At 40.4% G+C, this 23,637-nt stretch overlaps 1 protein-coding gene and 1 pseudogene across 1 annotated transcript; both read right to left on the reverse strand.

Annotated features, from left to right (window-relative positions):
• Positions 1 to 1,383: 1,383 nt before the first annotated feature.
• On the reverse strand, positions 1,384 to 6,846 carry LOC125189498 (RAF-like serine/threonine-protein kinase 20). The gene is made up of 10 exons (XM_048086770.2): positions 6,656 to 6,846; positions 3,356 to 5,884; positions 3,079 to 3,263; positions 2,939 to 3,007; positions 2,713 to 2,865; positions 2,418 to 2,581; positions 2,206 to 2,353; positions 1,978 to 2,100; positions 1,810 to 1,897; positions 1,384 to 1,744 (listed from the first exon to the last, which is right to left on the reverse strand). Exons 2-10 carry the CDS (start codon positions 5,844 to 5,846, stop codon positions 1,548 to 1,550), a joined length of 3,618 nt encoding a protein of 1,205 aa, XP_047942727.2. The 5' UTR covers positions 5,847 to 5,884; positions 6,656 to 6,846; the 3' UTR covers positions 1,384 to 1,547.
• Positions 6,847 to 20,575: 13,729 nt separating this feature from the next.
• LOC148926677 (carboxylesterase 20 pseudogene) lies at positions 20,576 to 21,617 on the reverse strand (annotated as a pseudogene).
• Positions 21,618 to 23,637: the final 2,020 nt, after the last annotated feature.

Here is a 23,637-nt window from a genome sequence, read left to right on the forward strand (position 1 = left end):
GTGTGAATATTTAGAAGAAGATAAAAATATATTTGAAAACAGTGAAGAATGAAAATGAAACGGCCCGGCCCCACCACTTCTATAACCTCATGCAATTACTATTTCATTTCATTACAAATAAAGAAAAAGAAAATATTCGCTTCAACGAATTTTCCACTCCTTTTCCTTGGTTAATTTTGATAGAATTCGCCTACATACAATTGGATGCTTGTATGAATTAGATGAACGATTTCTAGCTATGTAGTACATACTTTAGGTAAGTTAAAAAGAAAATGAATAAGTTGAATTTAAATTAGGGATGTCAATCGGGTCAGCCCACCGGGTTTCGGGCCAACTCTATTCGGGTTACGGGTCATTCGGGTGCGGGCTAACTGTGCTGTGATTTTTTCGGATTATAAAAGTTCAATCCTAACCCTAAAAGCTCGGGTTTCGGGCTAGTCCAGCGGGCTAATCGGGTTGCTACCAATAAAATTAACGCGCGTCCAATCCAATAAATAATGGTGAAAATTAGTTGTATTTATAAAATGTAAAATATTTAATTATGATAAATTTGAGATATATGCTTAAACTCAAATATAAACATGATCAAACACTAATATTTGAGATTTATGCAAAATAAAACAAAAACATCAAGAAATTTTAAAGCATGTTTTAGAAATTTAAATATATTTTTTAGTGAATTTGAAGTTTTTAATTTATATGTCTATTATTAAGTTAATAAAAATTTAATATATAATTTATATATTTAATATATAAAATTGAAAGTTATTTTTTAGTAATCTATATTATAAAATAACCAATGAAGTGTCGAATTAGAGTCAAACAAATAGAACGATAGAAATTTTATCAGGTTTTCGGGTCAGCCCATCGGGTTTTCTGGTCTGGCCCTAACGGGTTGCGGGTTAATCGGGTGCAGGCTAATCGGGTTGTAATTTTATCGGGCTAGAATTTTTCAGCCCTAGCCCTGTAAATTTGGCGGGCTATTCGGGCCGGCCCACGGGCTGTGGGCTACATTGACATCCCTAAATTACTCCCTCCGTCCCAAGATATTAGACCTTTATTCTTTTTTGGGGTGTCCCAACATATTTGAGTCATTTCTATTTATGGTAAAAATTTCCTTTACTAACAACTCCACTTACACTACTAAACAACATCTCCTAAATTCCTGTGCTCAAAAGAAAGGGCTTTAATATCTTGGGACGGAGGGAGTAATAATTTTTAAAATTAAATAAATTTAGAAAACCAAAAATTAATTTATGCTTGCATTTAGTATGCAGCATAATACTTATAACATAGATGTTCAAACAAAAATATATTTATTTTAAAAATAAGAATTAGTGTATTTAATTAGCAAAGATACCTCGTTGGAATATTAGATGAGGCTAATACTTTTTCCTTAATTTCATTGCAAATGGATTATAACTCTATAGTAAGTCTCATCCAAAAAATACCACTGTAACTGTAAGCATGAAGCATAGGATTATATTCCTAGCTAGTTTTTGTTGAGGTGGAATTGGGAGTATTATAGTAAATGAAAGAGAGAGAAATCAGGTTTTGGGGTGAGAATGTTGGAGTTGGCCTTTAGATGGAAGTTTAAGGGCCATAGCCCTCAAGTCTTCTGCAATCTTGGTGAAATTTGGCCTTTCAGATGGCTCAGATGACCAACATTTCTCCATGAGAGCTCTCCAATCAGGATCACATGTTTCCGGGACAATAGGCCGCAGCGTGTTGCTAACAATACCGCCTACCAACGCGAAGATGACATAAGTAAAATATTTAAGCATCAGTGTTATTGAGATGAAAGCATACCAATGATGGCCCCATAGTGCAGATCTGCATATGGTTCTTCCGCAGTTAGAAGTTCCCACAATACAATTCCAAATGAAAACACATCCACCTGTAAATTTAAAAAATAAATACTTAGCTAACTTAGAAATGTTCTATTGGAGTAATAGATAAACGGATAAAAAAACAGACCTTCTCGGAGACGAGGCTACTACTTCCGTTCAAAAGCTCCGGGGCCATCCATGGAAGGGTTCCTCTTACACCTCCTGATATTAGTGTTTGACATTTCACCTTTGACAGTCCCAAATCACCCACCTACAAGCAATATGAGAGAGGGGTAACACATTTTTGCGATGTGGAGATTTCTTGCCCTTTCACACTCTCATCATACAAAAGAAAATTATATTTTCAATCGCTAACCTTACATATTGGTCGATGTGGGTCACGGAGATTAACCAATAAGTTATCGCTTTTCAAATCAAAATGTACTATATTTTTTGCATGCAAGTATTCCATTCCAAATGCAACATCCATGCCAATTAGAAGACGCTTGCGCTTATCAAGAATCCTGCCAATTCAGTGTAAAGAATATTTTAAATACTATATATGTATAGGAAAAATAAATAGGATACCTATCATTCTTTTGCAAAGCATTTCTCAAAGAACCATTGACCATGTATTCAGTGACAGTTGCAACTGAGCCTTCAGGGCCATCAAGCACAACTCCATAAAAGGCAACAACATTAGGATGGTGTAAGTCAGCTAGCTTGATGGCCTCATTCCAAAAATCATCCCTCTGATTAAATTTTCCAAAATTATAGTATAGTAAGATAAAATAATCTCACTCAAGACAAAATAGTAGTTGCTATATTCCCAAAGGCAACTATAAAACAGATCACGGTTCACCAGAATAATAAAGAGACGAACCATGCGTTCTTGATCTAAAGGCTTTCCGGAGAAACATCTATCATTGATACGTTTAATTGCAACATCAGTGCCTCTCCACTTTCCATGATAAACAGTACCAAACGTGCCAGAACCTAGTTCTCGTAGTTCTTCCAGGTCACTGTTCATAATAATCTGCCAAGAATAACAAGATTTGAGAATGCTAACCTTGTTAAAAATCAAACAACGCTAGTAGAAGATAAAAAACCTGTAATCGGCCAACGCCTGATGCAGGGAACCCAAAACTTGTATTCTCTGATAATTTGGTCTTGATTTCCTAAATAACATACTCAGCAACATCAAGTATTACATAAATATAGTCTTGTGAAAATTTAAGAAATCACATACATCTGGTTGCTTTGGATCTACATTAGCAGGTTGGCCATCGCAATTCTCGTGGGATATAGATGCAGAATCATTCCTCGGATTCGCTAATGAGTCTGGATTTGAATGCATAGACAAATGAAACATCGGGGTTGCCACGCCATCAGCAACAACTTCAATTTCTCTCTTTATTTGTTCCTCACTTGAACCTTTATATGCATGAAAAACGACTATAGTTTAATGAAATAAGAGGAACAAGTTTTGTATTAACTATAAAGAAAAACAAAAATAGATTGTAGACCTTTGTTGGACGAACTATGATCTGGACTCAGATCCCAGTTAAGATTGTTGGAAAGGTGGTGAACTCCATCATCAGGTGTAGTTTCTGACACTAACTCCCTAGAATTAGTTGTTGGTGTTTCTCCACCGTTGAACAGATTGTTGTCCACAAAAGGATCTCGATGTCCTGCATTATGATCCCTCTTTGTTTGAATCTTGCTTGGTTTAGGAGGAGGGTAATGGGTATCAGGGCGCATATTCCACGGATCCTGGTGGATAAATTGTGGCGCGGATGTCTCTAGAATATCTCCAATTCCAAGGGATGCCGATACAAATGCCTCATGAGCAACACCTTTGTCACTACCTATTCTTGGCTGTGAACATAAAACGTTATCGTTCCGTTCATTAACAGGATGTTCTTTTTCTGTTGCACGAGCTCCAACCATTTCATCCGAGGATAAAGGACTGGTCCCGACTAGTGAATAAGGAGGAGTCGACATCACTTCATAGGATTCTGTGGATGAGTAAGTGTGCTTGCCAACAACCTCCCCTATAGGAATCTGGTGTGGCTTGTTATCTTGTGAGTCTTCATTTCTGATTTCCGCTATAGTTTTATAGTCGTATGGCGATGAAGTAGAATCATCTGTACATATCTTTTGAGAGTACTCCGTTGGGGATTGGCGACCTTGCAAATGCATACCGATAGGAACAAAATCATTGTTTAAGGACCTTTCATGTTTAGCCTGGACAAGTACATTCTGGTGGGAAGATAGATGAGTATTAGCTATAAAAACACTATATGGAACTTGCACTCCGCTTACGACACCGTGAGGAATTGTCACCTTAGAAGGGTCTTGATTTTCTGGCTTGTGTGGAACGGTTCGAGCATCTAATGGGATATTGCAAGACATAGAGCTGATATCAGACATAGTGCTAGAAGGACTTCCTTTTTGCTCCTGAACTACTGTATCTGAATGAGCATGAGGCAATCCTTTTTGACACATCTGGCAGTCCTCTATTCTTATGATCCGTTCTGGTTGAGGAGTCGAGCCCCCTTCTAATAAACCTATCTGCTCGGGATGTGGAATTTGTTGCCAATTATAGACTCCCCCTTGACTGACATTGTATCCTTGAACAAGCCTATGTGACATGATGTTATCAAAAGGATAATTCTCCATTTGAACTTGCTGAGGTTGACCAACAGCAGGAACTATATTGGGCCTTATACCGATGTACGAGGGGTGGTTCATTTTCATGCGGACGGCAGAAGTGAAGTGTTGAGGGGAAGCCATAATAGTCCCTACAATTTGACTTGGGAATCCCATGTGGGGATGATGAAATTGGGCATAACTGGATGTTTCTTGATGAGAATCTGCATAATACGATGAAGAAGCCGGATAACTCATAACAGGTGTTGATGCGAGAGGCACAGAAGGTCTCTCTACATCTTGCTCATTCATAACACAACCCACACTTGTTTTAGCCATTGGAATGCTTAATGAAGTAGCAGCATAAGAGTCGGCATAAGGCACCGGATTAGGATCTCCATAAACCAATGCTGGTGCTGTAGTGAAAGGAACAAGGTTTCCGGCAGCAGCCTCCCCTGTACCATGGCTTAGGTTATCACCCCCACTCAACTCAGAGTTCTCAACAGAAATAGTACTTTCAATACTCTCCTTTCTATCAATACAATCTCTACCATTAAACACATCCCCTATCCCATTCACAGCTTCTATATACCTCTGCCCACCGTCTTGCAAATGCCCTATCGGATCAAGATCTGCAGGCAAAAACAGAAATATTCTCAACTTAGCAGACCCATCAGAACACGCCTCGACCAACTTTTCATATTCATCCATCATGTTCTCAAGATCATCAGGACAAGAAACGGTGACAAGTGCATCAAGATCCTCATCCGGCAGCTGATACTTAATCACCATATTATGTGCATATGTATCTTCCATTTTCTGAACAAAATCACCAAATAGAATATCCCTTGTAACACTAATTATCCTCGTCTGCCCTCCTACATATCTCAATGCCCCGTCAGTCAAGCGTGGCAGTATTTTCCCACCGAAACTACATAAGAATTTGACCTTCCGGCCTGTCAAAGAATCATGATCACCACCCTCATCACAAGCATGATCTAAAGGACTACACCCGTTTTGTGTCCCACAATTAGGACTGGTTGAATATACACACGACGAATTAACCACAGTACCACTCACAACACCTTGTTGGACTTGAGGAGGCGGCATAATTTGTTGAATCCATCCGGCAACTCCAGCATTGTTAAATGCTTTAGGTATAAACCCAACTTCTGGAATTGTGGCAGGATAATAAACTAGAGGCACTGCTCCCGGGCTACCATCAGCCGGTGGGCTAGCATAGTATCCTTCAACTGGCCTTCCAGAAGAAGTAGCCGGAGAAATCCTAGGATCCTCAGGCAGAGTTCTCATAAGATTTAACGGACGCAAATCTTTGGGTATTGAGTTCTGATCGTAGGCCATCATGCACAACTAAAGAATAGTATATTGTTGCCCTTCAATCCCTAGAACAAAAGGATACATCAGTATTTAAATTCAATATGTGCTGCTTATATCCACCACATTCAACTCGACAAAGTAATGATCATAACCATACGGACATAAGAATTAACACAAAAGAACGTAACATATATCGTGCAACCTGACACAGATACTGATAAATGTTTATCGTGCAACATATAAGGAGTAATTAAGTTGAGTTCAGTAACGGTAACTCTCGTAAAAAAATGTGAGGTAAGAATATTGAAAGGGAAGTTAAATGTTTATATATTGCATAACAATTTATCTCGTGTAAGATTGAGGGAGAAATATATATATATAACATTTCTTAAGGCGAAACAATATGTTCTTGAGATTATAAGGTGTGTGAGTGTGTGACAGTAAGAGAGGGAAAGAGACAGTGTTGGACGTGGTACATGCATGGCATAAAATGACATCAAGCAAAGCTTACTAGAAACAATTTTGATAGAACTATTTAGAAAAATAAATAAAGTTTCTTTATGTTGTTTTCATTGGAGGTAAAAAAGAGGACACTCATCCACAGCAAAGACATATTCCATTTATTAACTCATCTAATTCACTACACACAATTTTCTTAATTTAAATGCCTAAAAAAAAGACAATGGGAAAGAGGGAGTATAATTTTTGCTAGCCTAATCAAACTCGAATTGTGAGCCAGAATATTTTGACCTAACACTTCTTTTTTCTCGATCTATTAAAGATGAAATGGGCAGTATGGAAACTATTAATATATAAGTTGAGAAACGATCAAACACCTGATATTTAATTGGAATCTCCCATGAAAAGTGAGAGAAGAAAATATTGAAAGGGCACAATTTGAAGCGCTGGGAATCTCTTAAGCCCTTCCATTTATATCTGTCATTATTTTCCGACCTAACTATCTTCTTCTCAATGTATACATAACATTAATCGTTTGTAAATTGAATATAAATAATTTCCTCTAAAAAATTTTGGGGACCAAGATGTGTTTCTTGAAGGGAAAACACAAAGAACCCAAAATTGAAGAAATGTGCAAGATTGGGTCGATTCGAGTTTTTTTCAGAAATTACAACGCTTTTATATGTTCTTAAAATAAGGAGGTGTTCGTGTCAGGGTGAAGCACGTGGAGGAGTGCATAGAATGTATGTAGGGTGAACCGGTGAAGTGTGAGTTGTAATTCAAAGTATATCCATAAATTGCGGGTTAGAATTTGACCCAGACATATCACATTAAACCACCACGCCAACCTAGAATTACGAGTAATACTTTTATTGACATATAAAACAAAACAAAACAATTGCATAAAATTTGTATTTTTAATAAAACATGAATTTATTTTTAAATATGCTGAGAACTTAAACAAATGTGACTATTTTGATAAAACAAGTCATAGTCAGACTCAGATCCAACTAATTAACTCTGAATAATATTATTCCAACCTCCCAAAAATTCGGTTTATTTATAATGAGCCCCAATATTAATAAAATTAGCAAGATGGAGAAAGAAAATAATGGTTCCATATTTTAGGTAGAGATGTATTAATTAATTGTAATTATTGGGAATATTGTAAGATTGTGGGTCATCCTTGAGAAGATGAGAGTAAAACTACACGAATTAAATAGAGGTGTGATCCGTTGCTAACTTTTTAAAGTTGCTAACTCTGTTCATCCATCAACATAGTATATTAAAAACGTGAACACGATTACATTGTAATATCAACATAAAATTAGTTGATATTTTAATACAATGTATTAATTTAAAATGTCAACACAAATTAATTTAAAACGTCAACACAAATTTGTGTTGACATTTTAATATGATCTGATGCAGAAACGTACGGAGAATGACTGAACTAGTAGATAAAGAACTCAAATTTATTGAAAACTTTAGAGTATAAAAACTCAATGTAAAATTAATAATCAAAGTCTGTCTTTTAATATCAATAATGAGGCTTTTATATTGGCAAAGGGAAACCCTAAACTTATGGAAAATAAAACTAAAAGAAAAATAACTAAAAGGAAAATAAGTAAAAAAGAAAAACCTAATTTAGTAGAAGGAAAAAACGGTTACTAAGAGCATCCACAATAGGGACGGATGTCCCGACGGACATCTCGGTGGACACTCAAAAAACACCTCCTGCCACGTCATAAGGACATCCCCAAGAACATCCCGGTGGACAAGAACAATAATAAAAATTCACAAATTCACAAATATGCAATTTACGGAATTAAAATTTCGACACGAATACGAGGGAAATGCAACCGTTTTATTTCAAAATAAAATACATAATTAAATTAAAAAAAATACATAGTTCATAAAAAAATACATCAAAAATCTTCAACACACGCAGCCCCCGGCTCACTCCTCGTCGTCCCCTTGGCTAGTCCCGGCGTCACTCCTGGGGAGGGGTGGGAGGTCCAAATCGCGCCTCATACTATCGGTGACCCCCTTCAGCATCTCCGTGTATAGGGGGTCATTCGCCCCTCGCCACTTTTCAATGGTCTCTGTCATTCGCCCCCCGTCTCGGTTCTTGACAATGCAGTGTTTGCACACGACTCTCGTTCTCCTGTGAAGTACACAAGGAAGACGCTCAAAGGTAATATATTTAATTTATAATGCATGTGTTTTTTTGTAACTTACCATATATAGTAACTAGAGATATTAGTTGAACCCGCAGTTAACGAGAGGGATTTGAACGATGTGGAACGGAGCTCCACGGAGAGCTTCGTTTCCAGCTCTGCATTTGACTACATGAGTGAAAGTCTTCTGAACATTGATAACTTAGTTCAGAAGCTCAGAAGGGTCAACTCCAGCCACGACGAGGCGTAGACAGACTACATTACCTCGTTGTGTAAGAACAACGAGAACCCGGACCACAGATATATCTCCGAGATCTTACTAGCTTCAGGCCTCCTCCTTCGGGACATTGGCTCAAACCTGACGGATTTCCAGTTTCATCAATCCGGCAATCCCTTAAACCCGAGTTGTTCCTAATCTTGGAGTAGACAAAGGCGAGCGCTTCATCTAAATACGAGTCCTTCAACTCCACAATCCGGTCGTCATTGGAAACAAACGAAAAGCTGCGGAGGAGATTAATATTTGATGCTGTCAACGAGACTCTTGCAAGAAGATTGGGTCCGGAATCGAAGCCTTGGCAGAGCCCAGTTAAGCTAGCAAGGCGGGCGCTGAATACTCAGAATCTGCTGAAAGAACTGTGCCGCGAGATTGAAGAGCTCGAGACGAGGAGTCCAGTATGCAGTTTGGGTGAAGAGGACGACGGGTGGAAAGCCATTTTCGGCCACGACCTGCTGCTCCGGTCAGAAAATTGGATGAGCTTTGATGCTGATGTTTCAAGGGTCGTTCTCGACATTGAGCGGCTCGTTTTTAAGGATTTGATCGATGAGATTGTGCGTGGAGAGGCTACCGGCTCGATCGCCAAATGAGGTAGCCAAAAACTCCCTAGAAATTGATTTGCATCCTTGAGCTTGCTGCTGTACTGCATTCTCTACTTTACATAACTTGGCATAATGGATTGTAGAGATATATTGATTTTAACTGATTATAGAGTAACTATGAAGAGACTAAGATTCAACTTCAAATTTTTTCAAGAAGACTATTGATTTTACTAGTTATGGTATCATTTGTATGATGAGGGAATTGCGTATGTGTCGAATTCATATTATGATATTCTGATTGTACTTTGATGCTGCAGGATAAGAATCATTACAAAAATATGTTGTTGGAATATAAAAGATATATATTGGAGGAGTAATTTAGTTTGGAGGAAATATTTAAGTGGAGAATGGGTGGAATATATGTGAAATGATTTAGGAAAGGTTGGTGATGTGGGAAAACAAAGGAACACTTTTATTTCTCAAACTTTCTCAAATTCTCAACTTGTTCAAGTTATGGAAAATGGTACAACTATGTCATATTTATAGGCATTCATTTCCTATTCTAGAATTCTCTACTAGATTCTTTAATATTTTATATCTAGATTTTTCTCCATAAAAATCTAGATATTTTACTACATTCTATGGAATTTGAAACTCGGTATTTTCTCGGATGTATGTGTACTTTAAATATTGCTCAACTTCTCAGATCCAGAGAATCCACTAGATCACATAGAATCCTTGAAATCCTCGGTCGTTGGACACACAATCCTTTCCTGTTTTAAAACCCTCAACCCACGACACTAAAAACTTAGTATAAGGAAGTAGGGATCGAATCCCACAGAGATGGAAGCGTAAGAAAGCATTCAAGAGACTTTGGACAAAGGTTTTTGGCTGCTGCCACGCAGCTTTGGGTTGAGACTTAACTACTAGACTTGGGAAATATAAATGATCTATTCTACCAGCTAGACCTAGGAACACATAACGAAAGCATGCATGATGAAAACATAGATGTAAACAGATCAACACTCCAGCAGTGAAACTTACCAGACCTAGCGAATTACTTTCCCTAAACTACTTAGACAGATGAAGAACAGACAGTGGGGACCATTTCCCAAAATAGCAAGGTACAAATGAAAAGCTGCAAATAACTAACCAAGAATTTAACTAATAACTAGCTTCATCTTCAACAATGATTCTTGATCACAAAATGCAGTAAACAGAGTAAGCTACAATTCGAGACAGAACATGTCAAATTAGACTATCAAATTACGATTAACTAAGAAAACTAACAGATCTACTACTGCTAGACGAGGTAAATGAGAAAACAGAAACTAAACTTCAAAACCCATGCAGAATTTAACAGATCTAAGCATCGGACGCTTCATCCGCTCCGGATCCAAGCCATCCACAACAAACCACAACAATTTCCATCTCCCATCACACCGATCTAACCAAATTCGACCGATCAACTACAATTTCAGCACAATTCAACTTCCGCCAGCAGATCAAGTGCGAAAAGCATCCAAAGTAAACAGCAAGCAACACAACATGAAACGAAACATAACGTAAATTTCCATAATAAACGAGTATGAATTCAACAGAGATTCAATAAAATAAAGCCGAGTTTCGAATAGCGAAGACTCGGTGAATTCAAAAGCAGAAATTAGGACTGAAAGCTGTAAATTGTTTCTTCGCCTCGCGTAATACACAACGATGATGCCAACTACGAACCCGAACCCCCTGAATTTGGTGCCCCTAATGTGTGTGTAGAGTGTGAGGAGTGAGCTAAGAGCTAAAAATAGATCATCGATGTCCTCAGGCGTGTTGCGTGCTCTTATTTATAACGTGGAGTCGAGCTTCTAGAATCTTCCTTGAATTCTCCTTTCTGCCCTTCTTCTAGAATTCTCCTCCGTCTAGCGATTTTCCCTTCTTTCTGCTCACTATTCCTGCCAAATTCCTTTACCAGGCAATTCCTTCCTTCTTCCTGGATCTGGCATTTTCCTCTACACACCTGGCTTAAAAACTGCGTTAGACCCAGGAAATTGTTTAATTTAACCCCATAACCAATGCATGAAATTAGCCTTATCAGAATTCTACTAAAAATATATAGACATTTCTACTAAAATATCTAGATATTCTCCTACTTAATTATTTTATATTCTAAATATCTATATTCTATAGAATTCTATCTCTAGTTAATTCTACCAAAATATCTAGATATTTTCACCTCCAATTCTAGATAATTTTACATAATATCTAGATATTTGTATAATATCTTGATATTTACAAAATAAAGTTTATATTTTAATATTCCAACATATGCAATACCAAGAACAATTTTATTATAGAAGACATACACATATCAGCAGGATTAGTTTGATGATTTAACTTGAGCATTCCACGACGATACACAAAAGATGAGAATGAAGAACAACATGAGAACGAGAATATTCCTTTTTCAATACTACTCCCATTAACAGAAAAAATACATATTTCATCACAATCATTCTGCACACCAATTTTATTCCCATTCTTCGAACCCTTCGGCCATCCCCTCTTCCCACTCCCAAATCCACCACCATCGCCATCTACAACCTCCTTGTATTGTAGAAACTCTTCAGCAGTAGGGCACATCCTTTCTCCACCAAATTGAATGCTTCCACCTCTCCAAGTAATAGAGACCTCAAAGAAACAATCAACTGAAAAAGTTGATCCATGTACTTCAACACCTTTAGGTGAATTATCAAGAGGCATCTCGTACAATAGATCCCGATCTGCACAAAACCAGTCATTATGGCAAATAAATCTCCATCTGGACTGGGAGAAATACACGAAACTCCACCTTCTACCTGGCCCACAATTTCGATTATATCATCACCATCAACGACAACGCCTTCATCTTCGGTAGCGTCGTCAAATTTCACGGAAGGTGGTGAAGATTGACTCATCAATCCAGGTAGCTCATTGAATATATCCTCGCCGTATACTGGCATATCATACACCGGCATCGACAATATATCCTCGTCATATACAGGCTTATCATACACCGGTATCGAAAATATATCTTTGTTATATACGGGCTTATCATACACCGGTATCGAAAATATATCTTCGTCACATACAGGCTCATCATACACCGTCATTGATAATATATCCTTGTCATATACGGGCTTAGACTGGCCACTGTAGACGTCGTTGAATAACAGATCGTCCACCGAACGACGCTCTGACGCCTTAGATCTCATCGGGTTGGATTTCCCCCCGACACTTCTCCAATCGCGCCAATTGTCGCTGTAGGTCTCGAACCTGTTGTTGCAGATCACCTGATGCGAACCCAACCGACACACATCATGCATCGAGCCCGCTCAAGGACGTACACCAAAAGAGGACGAGGAAGATGAGTAGGAAGATGCTAGAGTCCTTAGGCCTGTTCATAACAAGATTAAGACTCGAAGAGGAGGCCCAGAAGGAAGACCCGGGTGTCTCGAGAGCAATACACCAAATTCGGCTCGACCCCGCACCAAATCGGAACTGGGGGTCTGTTCAAACGACAATCTGCCTACTGAGACGGTGTCCAAATTCTGATCCAAGACCACCATCATCTTCATCGTCGAAATACCTTCGCGTGGGTACCTCACACGCCCCAAACGAAGTTTGGATGAGAGAGATATGGCCGTTTGACGAAAGTCGCGCAGAGCTGCCGAGGAACTAACCGTAGCCAGGCGAAAACTGCCCGGCCGGGCAAGATAAACGCCCGGCGACAGAAGAAACGCCCGGGCAAGGTCCCAAAACGCCCGGGAAAGGTCCCAAAATGCCCGGTCGGGCGTTTTGGCCGAAAATGTCGTTTTTTGAAGCTTTAGAAGACTATTTTCCCTATTACTTTTGTTTTAGTATAAATACTCTTTTTAGGGTTTTCATTCTCGGCTTTTGAATATTTGTAAGAGACTATTTCTCCATATTTGAGAGCTCACCTTCTTCATCTTTTGAAGACTTATCAAATTCCTTCGGGTTGCATTCGATTTTTTGCCGGGCTAAGGTTGATTGTAAAGGTATGCTTGCTAGTTCTTGTGTTGCTAGTTTGTGGAGCCATTAGGTGTTTGTATGTGAAAGTGCCTTTGAGATTTCTTTCTTGTTCTTCACCTAAATCATAACACTAATCCATCATCTATCCTTTTATCCATTTTTCTTGTTCCATTTCTTGGTTTATCTTGTTTATTTGTTGGGTTTATTTACAAGAATAAGTCCGGGGCAAATTCATGAGTCTTCAATCTAGAAGATTCACATTATTTGGTATCAAGAGCCATTGGTTCTTGTTCTTGTAAGCAAAAAAAAAAAAAAAGAGAAAAAAAAAATTCTCCAAAGAGTAAAATTGTTAAAAAATTGTCAAAATAAAAATAAAAATAGAGATATCTCAAAATCTATCCATGGGCATTAGCTATAAACTTGCATATGTGTTGTTGGGTACGTTTATGTGAATGTTACAAAGTTGTAGGCCGAAATTACATCAATTGTTGGGTCTATTGTTGTTGGGTGAAATTGTGCACACAAAGTGTTTGTTAATTTGTCCCATTGGTTTAGCTCCCTACTTTCACTAATCTTGTGGCTTCTTGGACTAGTTTTCACTTGCCTAGTTGTCTATCTTGTTTGTGCTATTTGTGCAACTCTTGGGATTACATCATCGAGAGCAAGTGAGGGAGAGTATCTAGCCACTAAATCTCTAAGCCTTCCGAGAGACATTGGGTGTGAGTTTGGGGGAATTGGGGACATACCTTGTGGGTTGGGAAGTGAGCTCCTCACTAAAATCTCCATTCTTGGGTGTGTGCGTTGTTTGTGTTACTAACAAAAGGGACGTATCCCTAGTCCTTTTTATCTTCTTTGTAGGTACCCGAAAATGCCATCAAATACGAGGAACTCTAGGCACAATTCGCCTAGGAGGGAGGATGGGGACGACACCGCGTCCACATCCGACGACACCCTGATGACAAAACTTACGGGAGAGGTGAAGGGGATGCGTGGTGAACTTACCACTATGCAAACTAATCTCAACACCATGCAAGGAGACCTCGTGGCCATGCAAGAAGAATTTACAACCGTCCATGATTGTATGGCGGAGTTGAGAGCACGGATTAATCAAAATGAGGCCATACCGCCTAGTTTCCGGGAAAGAAGTACGGGCGGATGGAATGATGGAAGCGGAAATGATGATGCCTACTCCAACCACCACAATGGAGGTGGGTATCATAACTTCGAGGCATGGCAAGAAGATGCGGCACACTACTTCAATCATCATAATGAAGGGGGGAGGCCTAATAGGACCTATGGGGGGGAAAGGTACGATGACCCCTCGAGAAATTTCAAGCACACCATTCCGGAGTTCCATGCAAAGTTCGAGCCCGCCACATACCTAGAGTGGGAGTCTCAAGTGGACAAGGTATTCTCCCTTCATAACTACTCGGAGGAGGAAAAGGTCAAACTAGCCATCACCAAGTTTCGAGGCCATGCTAACACTTGGTGGTCCGATCTCTTGAGGAGGAGGAGAGCCACGGGTCGAGGAGTAGTACGGTCATGGGCGGAATTGAATGAACTCATGAGAGCCGCCTTTGTCCCGAGATCGTATTTCCACAAGTTGAGAGGTGAACTCCAAGATTTGAGGCAAGGAAGCAAGACCGTCATGGAGTACTATTATGATATGATAGCCCTCAAGGGGAGATTGGGGCTTGAGGAAAGTGAAGATGTCACCCAAGACCGCTTCATACACGGGCTCAATGTGCTTCTTAGGCACAAGGTCCAAATTGAGGCCCAAAGGGGAATATCTTTGGAGGAGGTCATTGGATTCGCCGAGACATTTGAGAGGCAAGGCAAAGAGAAGGTCGCTAGCAAAGGGAAGATGAGTTTCCACCCTATCTCGGGAGGGGGCTCAAGCAATTGGGGCACCACCCAAAGGAAGGGAGAAACGACCACTACACCTCAACTTTCTCAAAACCTCACGTGAAGGCGTTGCCGGCGCGACCATTGGCCAAGGGAGCACCTCAAGCCGGTGATAGGAGACCTCAATGTTTCAAGTGCAAGGGATATGGCCACTACGCTAGAGAGTGCATCAACCAAAGGGTCATGGTGATAGGGAAAGATGGTCAAGTCTATAGTGAGGATGAAGAAGAAGCGGGTGTTGAAGGGGATGACTCCTCTTACCACGCTCATGTCAATAGTGACTACTCTAGCGAAGAGGAGTTGACCGAAGGGGTGAAAAATCTTGTGGTGCTTCGGACCCTTAGCGCCCAACCTAAGCAAGAAGAGTGTTTGGAGCAACGTTCTAATATCTTTCATATGAAGTGCAAGGTTCAATCCAAAACTTGTCTTGCGATCATCGATGGAGGGAGATGTGCCAATGTGGTGAGCGATAAATTGGTAGCCAAGTTGCAACTACCGGTGATGAGGCACCCTACACCCTACCGCCTTCAATGGCTAGGTGATGGTGGAGAACTCAAGGTGGTCAATCAAGTCAAAGTGCCAATGAGAGTGGGGGAATTGGAGGAGGAGGTACTTTGTGATGTCATTCCCATGACCGCTTGCCACTTGCTCCTTGGTAGGCCTTGGGAGTATGACAACAAGGTATCTAAGGATGGGTACACTAATGATTACTCCTATGTGTACCATGGTCGGAAAATCCGGTTGAAGCCCTTGTCGCCTAGAGACATCATTGAAGCTCATAAATATTTGAGTAAAGAGAGAGAGCGAGAGAAAAGGCAAGTGAGAGAAAAAAGCCATGTGAGAGTGGGGATGGTGAGAGGAATTCCAAACCCTAAAGGAGTGGCACCCAAAAACCCCGTGAGAAAAGAGAGTGCCTTTTAGCTACTAAATCCGAGCTTGGGTGGGCACTACAAAGCCACTTGCCATTGCTTCTTGCCGTTCCCCGACGTATTTGTTTGGCTAACACTAATCTTGAACATGTTCCCTATGAGATTCATATTGTTTTGCAGGAGTTCGAGGACGTGTTCCCAAGTGAGCTCCCAAATGAGCTACCACCGATCCGGGGAATCGAGCACCAAATGGATTTCGCACCGGGATCATCATTACCAAACCGAGCCGCCTACAAGGCCAACCCTAATGAGACGAAGGAATTGCAAAGGCAAGTCGAGGAACTCCTTGCCAAAGGTTTGGTCCGTGAGTTTTATTCCCCTTGTGCCGTACCCGTTATACTTGTGCCTAAGAAAGATGGGACTTGGCGTATGTGTGTTGATTGTAGGGCCATTAATAAGATTACCATTAAGTATAGACATCCTATACCTAGACTTGATGATATGCTTGAGGATTTGTGTGGTGCTACTTGTTTTTCAAAAATTGATCTTGCTAGTGGTTATCACCAAATTAGGATGAAGGAAGGTGATGAATGGAAAACGGCTTTTAAAACTAAATTTGGCTTGTATGAGTGGCTTGTCATGCCGTTTGGTTTAACTAATGCTCCTTCCACTTTTATGCGATTGATGAACCATGTGCTTAGGCCCTTGATAGGAAAATTTGTGGTGGTCTACTTTGATGACATTTTGATTTATAGTCCTAATGTTGGTGAGCATGCTAGGCACCTTAGGGAAACACTTTTGCTTTTGAGACAACATAAATTGTATGCTAAATTTCCAAAATGTGTGTTTCGTGTTGATGAAGTGGTTTTCCTTGGGTTTGTTGTGGGGAAGGATGGGGTCAAGGTAGATGAGGAGAAGGTTAGGGTCATCAAGGAGTGGCCCATGCCCAAAAACGTGAGTGAGATTCGATCTTTCCACGGCCTTGCTAGTTTCTATAGAAGGTTCGTTAGAGATTTCTCCATTAAAGCCGCTCCTTTGAACCATCTTGTTAAAAAGAATGTGGCGTTTAATTGGGGGAGTGAGCAAGAACATGCTTTTAACACTTTGAAACACGATCTTACACATGCACCGTTGCTTGCTTTACCTAATTTTGAGAAAACTTTTGAGTTGGAGTGTGATGCTAGTGGGGTAGGGATTGGTGGAGTCTTGATGCAAGAAGGGAAACCTCTTGCTTATTTTTCGGAGAAATTGAACCAAACTCACTTGAACTATCCTACTTATGATAAGGAACTCTATGCCATTGTTAGATGTTTGGAAAATTGGCAACACTTTTTGATGCATAGGGAATTTGTCATCCACACGGACCATGAGTCAATCAAGTTCTTGGGTGGCCAACACAAGCTTGACAAGAGGCACGCCAAGTGGAGCGCCTTCTTGGAGACTTTCCCATATGTCATCCGGTACAAAAAGGGAAAGGAAAATGTGGTCGCCGATGCCTTATCTCGTAAGCCATCCTTACTTCTTCTTGAAAGTGGTATTTATGATAGTGGCGCCCTTGTGTTGAGAAATAGCATGCTTACTATTTGTGCGTCCAAATTCTTTGCTTTTGATCACCTTAAGGAGCTTTATGAGCATGATAATGATTTTGCATCTATCTTTGTTGCATGTGAAAAGAGATCATTTGAGCAATTTTATAAGCATGAGGGTTAGTTTAAGGGGAATAGATTGTGCATTCCCCAAGGATCTTGGAGGGAAGTGCTTGTGAAGGAGTCCCACCTTGGAGGATTAATGGGTCATTTTGGGGTAGCTAAGACCTATGATATCTTAATTGAGCATTTTTATTGGCCAAAAATGAAGAGAGATGTGCGGCGTTTTGTGGGAGGGTGCATTGAGTGTAGACAAACTAAGTCTAGGAGCAACAATTATGGCCTCTATACTCCACTCCCTACCCCTTCCCACCCTTGGGTAGATTTGTCTATGGACTTTGTGCTTGGTCTACCTCCTTCTCAAGCCCAGAATGATAGTATCTTTGTGGTGGTGGATAGGTTTTCCAAGATGACTCATTTTATTCCATGTAGGAAGAACAATGATGCCAAGCACATAGCTGGTCTCTTCTTTAGGGAGGTGGTGAGGATCCATGGGGTTCCCCAAACTATAGTGAGTGATAGAGATGTCAAGTTCCTAAGCTACTTTTGGAAGACTCTTTAGACTAAACTGGGAACCAAACTTTTGTTCTCTACCACGGCGCACCCTCAAACCGATGGGCAAACCGAGGTGGTGAATCGCACCCTAGGGGCTTTACTTAGGGCTTTGGTTAGTGAGAATAGGAAGACATGGGAACCTTGCCTACCCATTGCCGAGTTTGCTTACAAACGGACTGTGCACTCTACTACCGGTCATTCTCCATTTGAAATTGTTTATGGATTTAACCCGCTAACCCCGATAGACCTAGCGGTGTCGGCTTTGCCTTCTTCTTTTGTTTGTGATGTAGATGGTGCTCAAAAGGCAAAATTCGTGAAGGACCTCCATGTCAAGGTCCAAGAGAACATTAACAAAAGGAATGAGCACAATGCGAAGATGGCCAACAAGGGGCGGAAAGAAGTGATCTTCAACCCGGGGGACATGGTGTGGGTTAACTTTCGGGCGATCCATTTCCCAGACAAGGTGAAGTCCAAGCTTGCTGCACGTGGAGGTGACCCATTCCGAGTCAAGGAGAGGATTAACAACAATGCCTATATCATAGAGTTGCCGGGCGAATTCAAGGTGCACCCCACGTTCAACGTGTCCGACTTGAGCCCGTTTGAGTTTGCAAGAGATGTGCCGGATTTGAGGTCAAATCCTTCCCAAGAAGATGAGGATGATGCGAACCCAACCGACACGCATCATCCATCGAGCCCGCTCAAGGACGTACACCAAAAGAGGACGAGGAAGATGAGTAGGAAGATGCTAGAGTCCTTAGGCCTGTTCATAACAAGATTAAGACTCGAAGAGGAGGCCCAGAAGGAAGACCCGGGTGTCTCGAGAGCAATACACCAAATTCGGCTCGACCCCGCACCAAATCGGAACTGGGGGTCTGTTCAAACGACAATCTGCCTACTGAGACGGTATCCAAATTCTGATCCAAGACCACCATCATCTTCATCGTCGAAATACCTTCGCGTGGGTACCTCACACGCCCCAAACGGAGTTCGGATGAGAGAGATATGACCGTTTGACGAAAGTCGGGCAGAGCTGCCGAGGAACTAACCGTGGCCGGGCGAAAACCGCCCGGCGACAGAAGAAACGCCCGGGCAAGGTCCCAAAATGCCCGGGCGGGCGTTTTGGCCGAAAATGTCGTTTTTTGAAGCTTTAGAAGACTATTTTCCCTATTACTTTTGTTTTAGTATAAATACTCATTTTAGGGTTTTCATTCTCGGCTTTTGAATATTTGTAAGAGACTATTTCTCCATATTTGAGAGCTCACCTTCTTCATCTTTTGAAGACTTATCAAATTCCTTCGGGTTGCATTCGATCTTTTGCCGGGCTAAGGTTGATTGTAAAGGTATGCTTGCTAGTTCTTGTGTTGCTAGTTTGTGGAGCCATTAGGTGTTTGTATGTGAAAGTGCCTTTGGGATTTCTTTCTTGTTATTCACCTAAATCATAACACTAATCCATCATCTATCCTTTTATCCATTTTTCTTGTTCCATTTCTTGGTTTATCTTGTTTATTTGTTAGGTTTATTTACAAGAATAAGTCCGGGGCAAATTCATGAGTCTTCAATCTAGAAGATTCACATTATCACCGTTCTCGAACCTGTTGTCTCAGATCATCATTCTTGATGTCGCGTAGATCACGCTATCGTGCAGCCTCTTCGTTTGGGATATCTCCATGTCCCTCACCACGAGCATCGCTACGTCTTCCGCCATGTCTACGTTCAGCCATTGATAATCAACCTGGATCGAGATACCAAATGATGCAGCAACGTACGGAGAAGTACTGAACTGGTAGATAAAGAACTCAAACTTATTGATAACTTCAGAGTATACAAACTCAATGCAAAATTAATAATCAAAGTCTTTGTTTTAAGATCAACAATGAGGCCTTTGTATAGGCAAAGGAAAATCCTAAACTTATGGAAAATAAAACTAAAAGAAAAATAATTAAAAGGAAAACCTAATTTAGTAGAAGGAAAAAACAATTACTAATATTTTTCCATCTACTAATTCTACTAACTATGAAATAAATAAAACCAAAATAATAACTTGCTTAACCTCAAGTCATATATTCTACAACTGCATCATAATCGTGTTGACATTTTTAATATACTGCGTTAATTAGTTCTCAAGTTAAAATCAGTTAGCATTGTAACACAACTAGAATGGCAAGTCAGATCTAGTTATTTATAAAAATACTCATCATTTTCAAGAGTTAATAACTTAATATAGGTTTGCAAATATATGTTTGTGTTGCTTGAAAATCATTTCGAATCATAATCGAAGATCTAATAAGTCGAGACGAATCAGATATTTAACCTTATTCTTAATTTACTTGCATAATCAAAAGTTTAATAATGTCCACAAACATCGACTAATCAATGATACATGGATGAACAAAGCTAAGTAGAAAGAAAATTCTTGAGAAGCTCATAAAACACCAAAGCTTTGGAGTCATCAAAAAGCTCAACCCCATGACACCCTCCTTCACTAAACTCTCTGATCACATCCACACCATTCTCCGCCAACATTCTCGCCACCTCCATCTGCCGATCAATCAGCGGATCGCCACCGCAGCCCGTCACCAAAACCTTCACCTTCTCAACAATCTCCACTCTCACCGGATTGCAAAACTCATGATCACGATCACACCCGACCGGCAGAGCCAGGCTCCACATCAGATCCGTCACGCTCGCCGGCAGCACCGCGTCATCGAGCAGCCGCATCTCCGACGCGCTCCTCTCCACCCCGCCGAAGAAGGGATGGTGCAATATCAGGCCTCGGATCTTCATCCGCGCCGCCTCCTTTAACCCCACGTGGTACGCTATGTTCCCTCCAGCGCTCGTTCCCATGATGTACATATCAGCGCGCCCGGTCAGCCACTCGTCTTCGCTGGCGTTGACCCAGCGCAGCGCCTCCGCGCAGTCTTCGTAGGCTGCGGGGAGGCGGTGCTCCGGCGCCAGGCGGTAGTCTACCGAGACTACCACCGCCGGGATGGCGAGGGCGATGCCAGAGAGGAAGTTGTGGAACATGGAGGAGGCGGCGCTGCAGAGGACGAAGCCGCCACCGTGGTAGTAGACTATGACGGGGAGTTTAGTGGCGGCGGAGGGATAATAGAGACGAGCCCACGTGTTGGTTTGGGGATTGATGGGGACGTCTTTGGTGAGAACGGGATTTGCGGGGTCGGTGGAGGCGGCGGTGGTCGGAATGTAGCCCGGAATGCGTGTGATTGAGGCGTCAGCGTTTTTGGTGAATCCTAAGTAGGCATATGGATCGTTGCTGGGAATGGGATTCATTTTGGAAGCAGTCTGTGCACAAAAAGTTATGGTGCAATTAAACATTGCTCAGTACACTTAAATATCATCGTAAATAATGAACAACGTGCAGCAGCAGCGCATCTCAAGCAATGGCACATGTCAAGACTCACGACTATTACTATATTGGGATTGGTATCACCTTCTTAAATTAATACAGTATTAATACTCCACTAGTATACTGTATACTTGTATCTGTGGATACTCACATAATTGATAATTATCTTATCCTGGATTATGGATCTTTAATTTTTATTATTTATAAGAAATAGCTGTAAATCCATATATTTATATTAATATTTTGAATTTTGCAGATATAAAGTCGTTAACAAAATAATTAGCACAAATTGTATCTTACTACATGACAATAAAGTTGATATGCGTGTGCAGTTTTTTGTTTTTGGTATGTCTGTTATTAATTATTTTATACAATTTATGCTTGTGTTTTACTAACATCGTATTAACGCCTGTGCTATGCACGGGACATAAATATTTCAAATAATGAATGCAAAATATAATGAATATATAGAAAATAAAAATTCAAAGCAATGCGAAGATTTTAAAAAATAGAAATGTACTTATCTTGTTGATGCACTTTTTATTAGCACTAAAAATACCTGCAAGTATACAGGGTAGATCTAGTATAGCTAAAGGTCAGTACCGGGATATCGAACACGGAGAATATAATTGCAACTGACTATTATGTACTAAGCGTCAAATACTATGTAGAGAAACAATAGAATTTTGGATTTTTGAAAATAAAAACAATTAAAAGCAAGTAAACAACTAAATGCAATTAAATCACAAAGATAAAGTATGAGAGATAAGAGAATTCTAGGGATGTGCGTTCACAGTTATGGTTATACAAATTCCAACTACAATACCCTAGCACAGTTTATACTTCGATAGAACGAGTCACATAATTTATGCCCATGCTGTACATGCGTAGATTATTAACACTAGGGTTGTCAATCCTAGATCCGTAACTCCTAAAAGCTCCCTAAGACCCTTGAAAAATCCTCACTCTCAATTAACAGTGTCGTTTTAAAGGAAGCTAACTGTAGTGTCTACTAAGTGGATCTAACTCGCCAACCTCCTCGCACGATTATGTAGCAAGTTATATTAAATCTTCATCGAATGTGTCACTCAAACATGAAGTATTACAGAACAACTTAGAGAATAAACGAAGTAAAAAGAAAGCGGATATTAAATAGAAAACAAAATTGTATAAACCAATAAAAGTTACTAACACATCCCTAAAATCCTATGAATTTAGTTACACATGAAAGAATAAGCTAAAAACATCGATTGTAGGGAAGTCATAAAGAAAATAAGAACTAAAGCAAATAAAATCCAAAGGTTGAATCCTTGTAGCCTTGATCTTCTCTTAATTCATTTTTCAACCCCTTGCACAATGAAGAACTTTCAAATTTATGCTATGGAATTAATTGACAAAAAGATGAAGGGTGAAAGATTAGGGTTGGAGGAGGAGCTAGGAAAGCTCCCCTTTTTGAGGGCTTTGGAAGGGTGAATTTTATGAATTAGGTTATGAGGTATATATAGGCTTGAGAAGGATTTAAATTTGGTAAAAAAGTCTCCTCCAAGCAATAGGAAAGATGGAATTTTCCTTCCTCATAATAGAAGGAAAAGATTTGGTTTCACAAGGTAATATCTTCTTTCCTTCTTTAAATTTCCGCCTAGACGACAGTTGACAGCTTTGCGTGACTTTGGTAGAACAGACATAACTTTTTCCACAGAACTCCGATTGAGGTGATCTTGGTACCAAGGCGAAGCTCTTTCGAAGACGAAGAGAATGACATGTAGAACGCCCTAATCGGACTTCAGTATCGTCAGAAAATTGAGTTTGAACAGCTGTCGTGCGCAGCGTTTTCCCAGCGGTCGCTGGCAAGGGTCTAGCGACAGCTAGAGAGAGTCATAGCCCTATGGAGTCTTTGCAGCGACCGCTGCGTTTGTTCCAACGGGCCGCTGGGCGTCCTTTCAGTTCCAGCTTCCGGAAATTCACCTTTTTATACTCTATTTTGTACATTTCTCACATGTC

Source organism: Salvia hispanica, chromosome 5 (genome assembly GCF_029641045.1).
Source record: "Salvia hispanica isolate PSC_SH4W2 chromosome 5, Shi_PSC_v1, whole genome shotgun sequence".
NCBI lineage: Eukaryota > Viridiplantae > Streptophyta > Magnoliopsida > Lamiales > Lamiaceae > Salvia > Salvia hispanica.

Bases quoted from the DNA above. Each gene is read 5' to 3' on its own strand.
- LOC125189498 (XM_048086770.2), bottom strand. From the start codon at position 5,846: ATGATGGCCTACGATCAGAACTCAATACCCAAAGATTTGCGTCCGTTA. The intron at 3,264-3,355 runs GTCTACAATCTA...ATGCATATAAAG, and splicing joins TCATAGTTCGTCCAACAAAG to GTTCAAGTGAGGAACAAATA. The intron at 2,101-2,205 runs GTTAGCGATTGA...TATTGCTTGTAG, and splicing joins CACATCGACCAATATGTAAG to GTGGGTGATTTGGGACTGTC.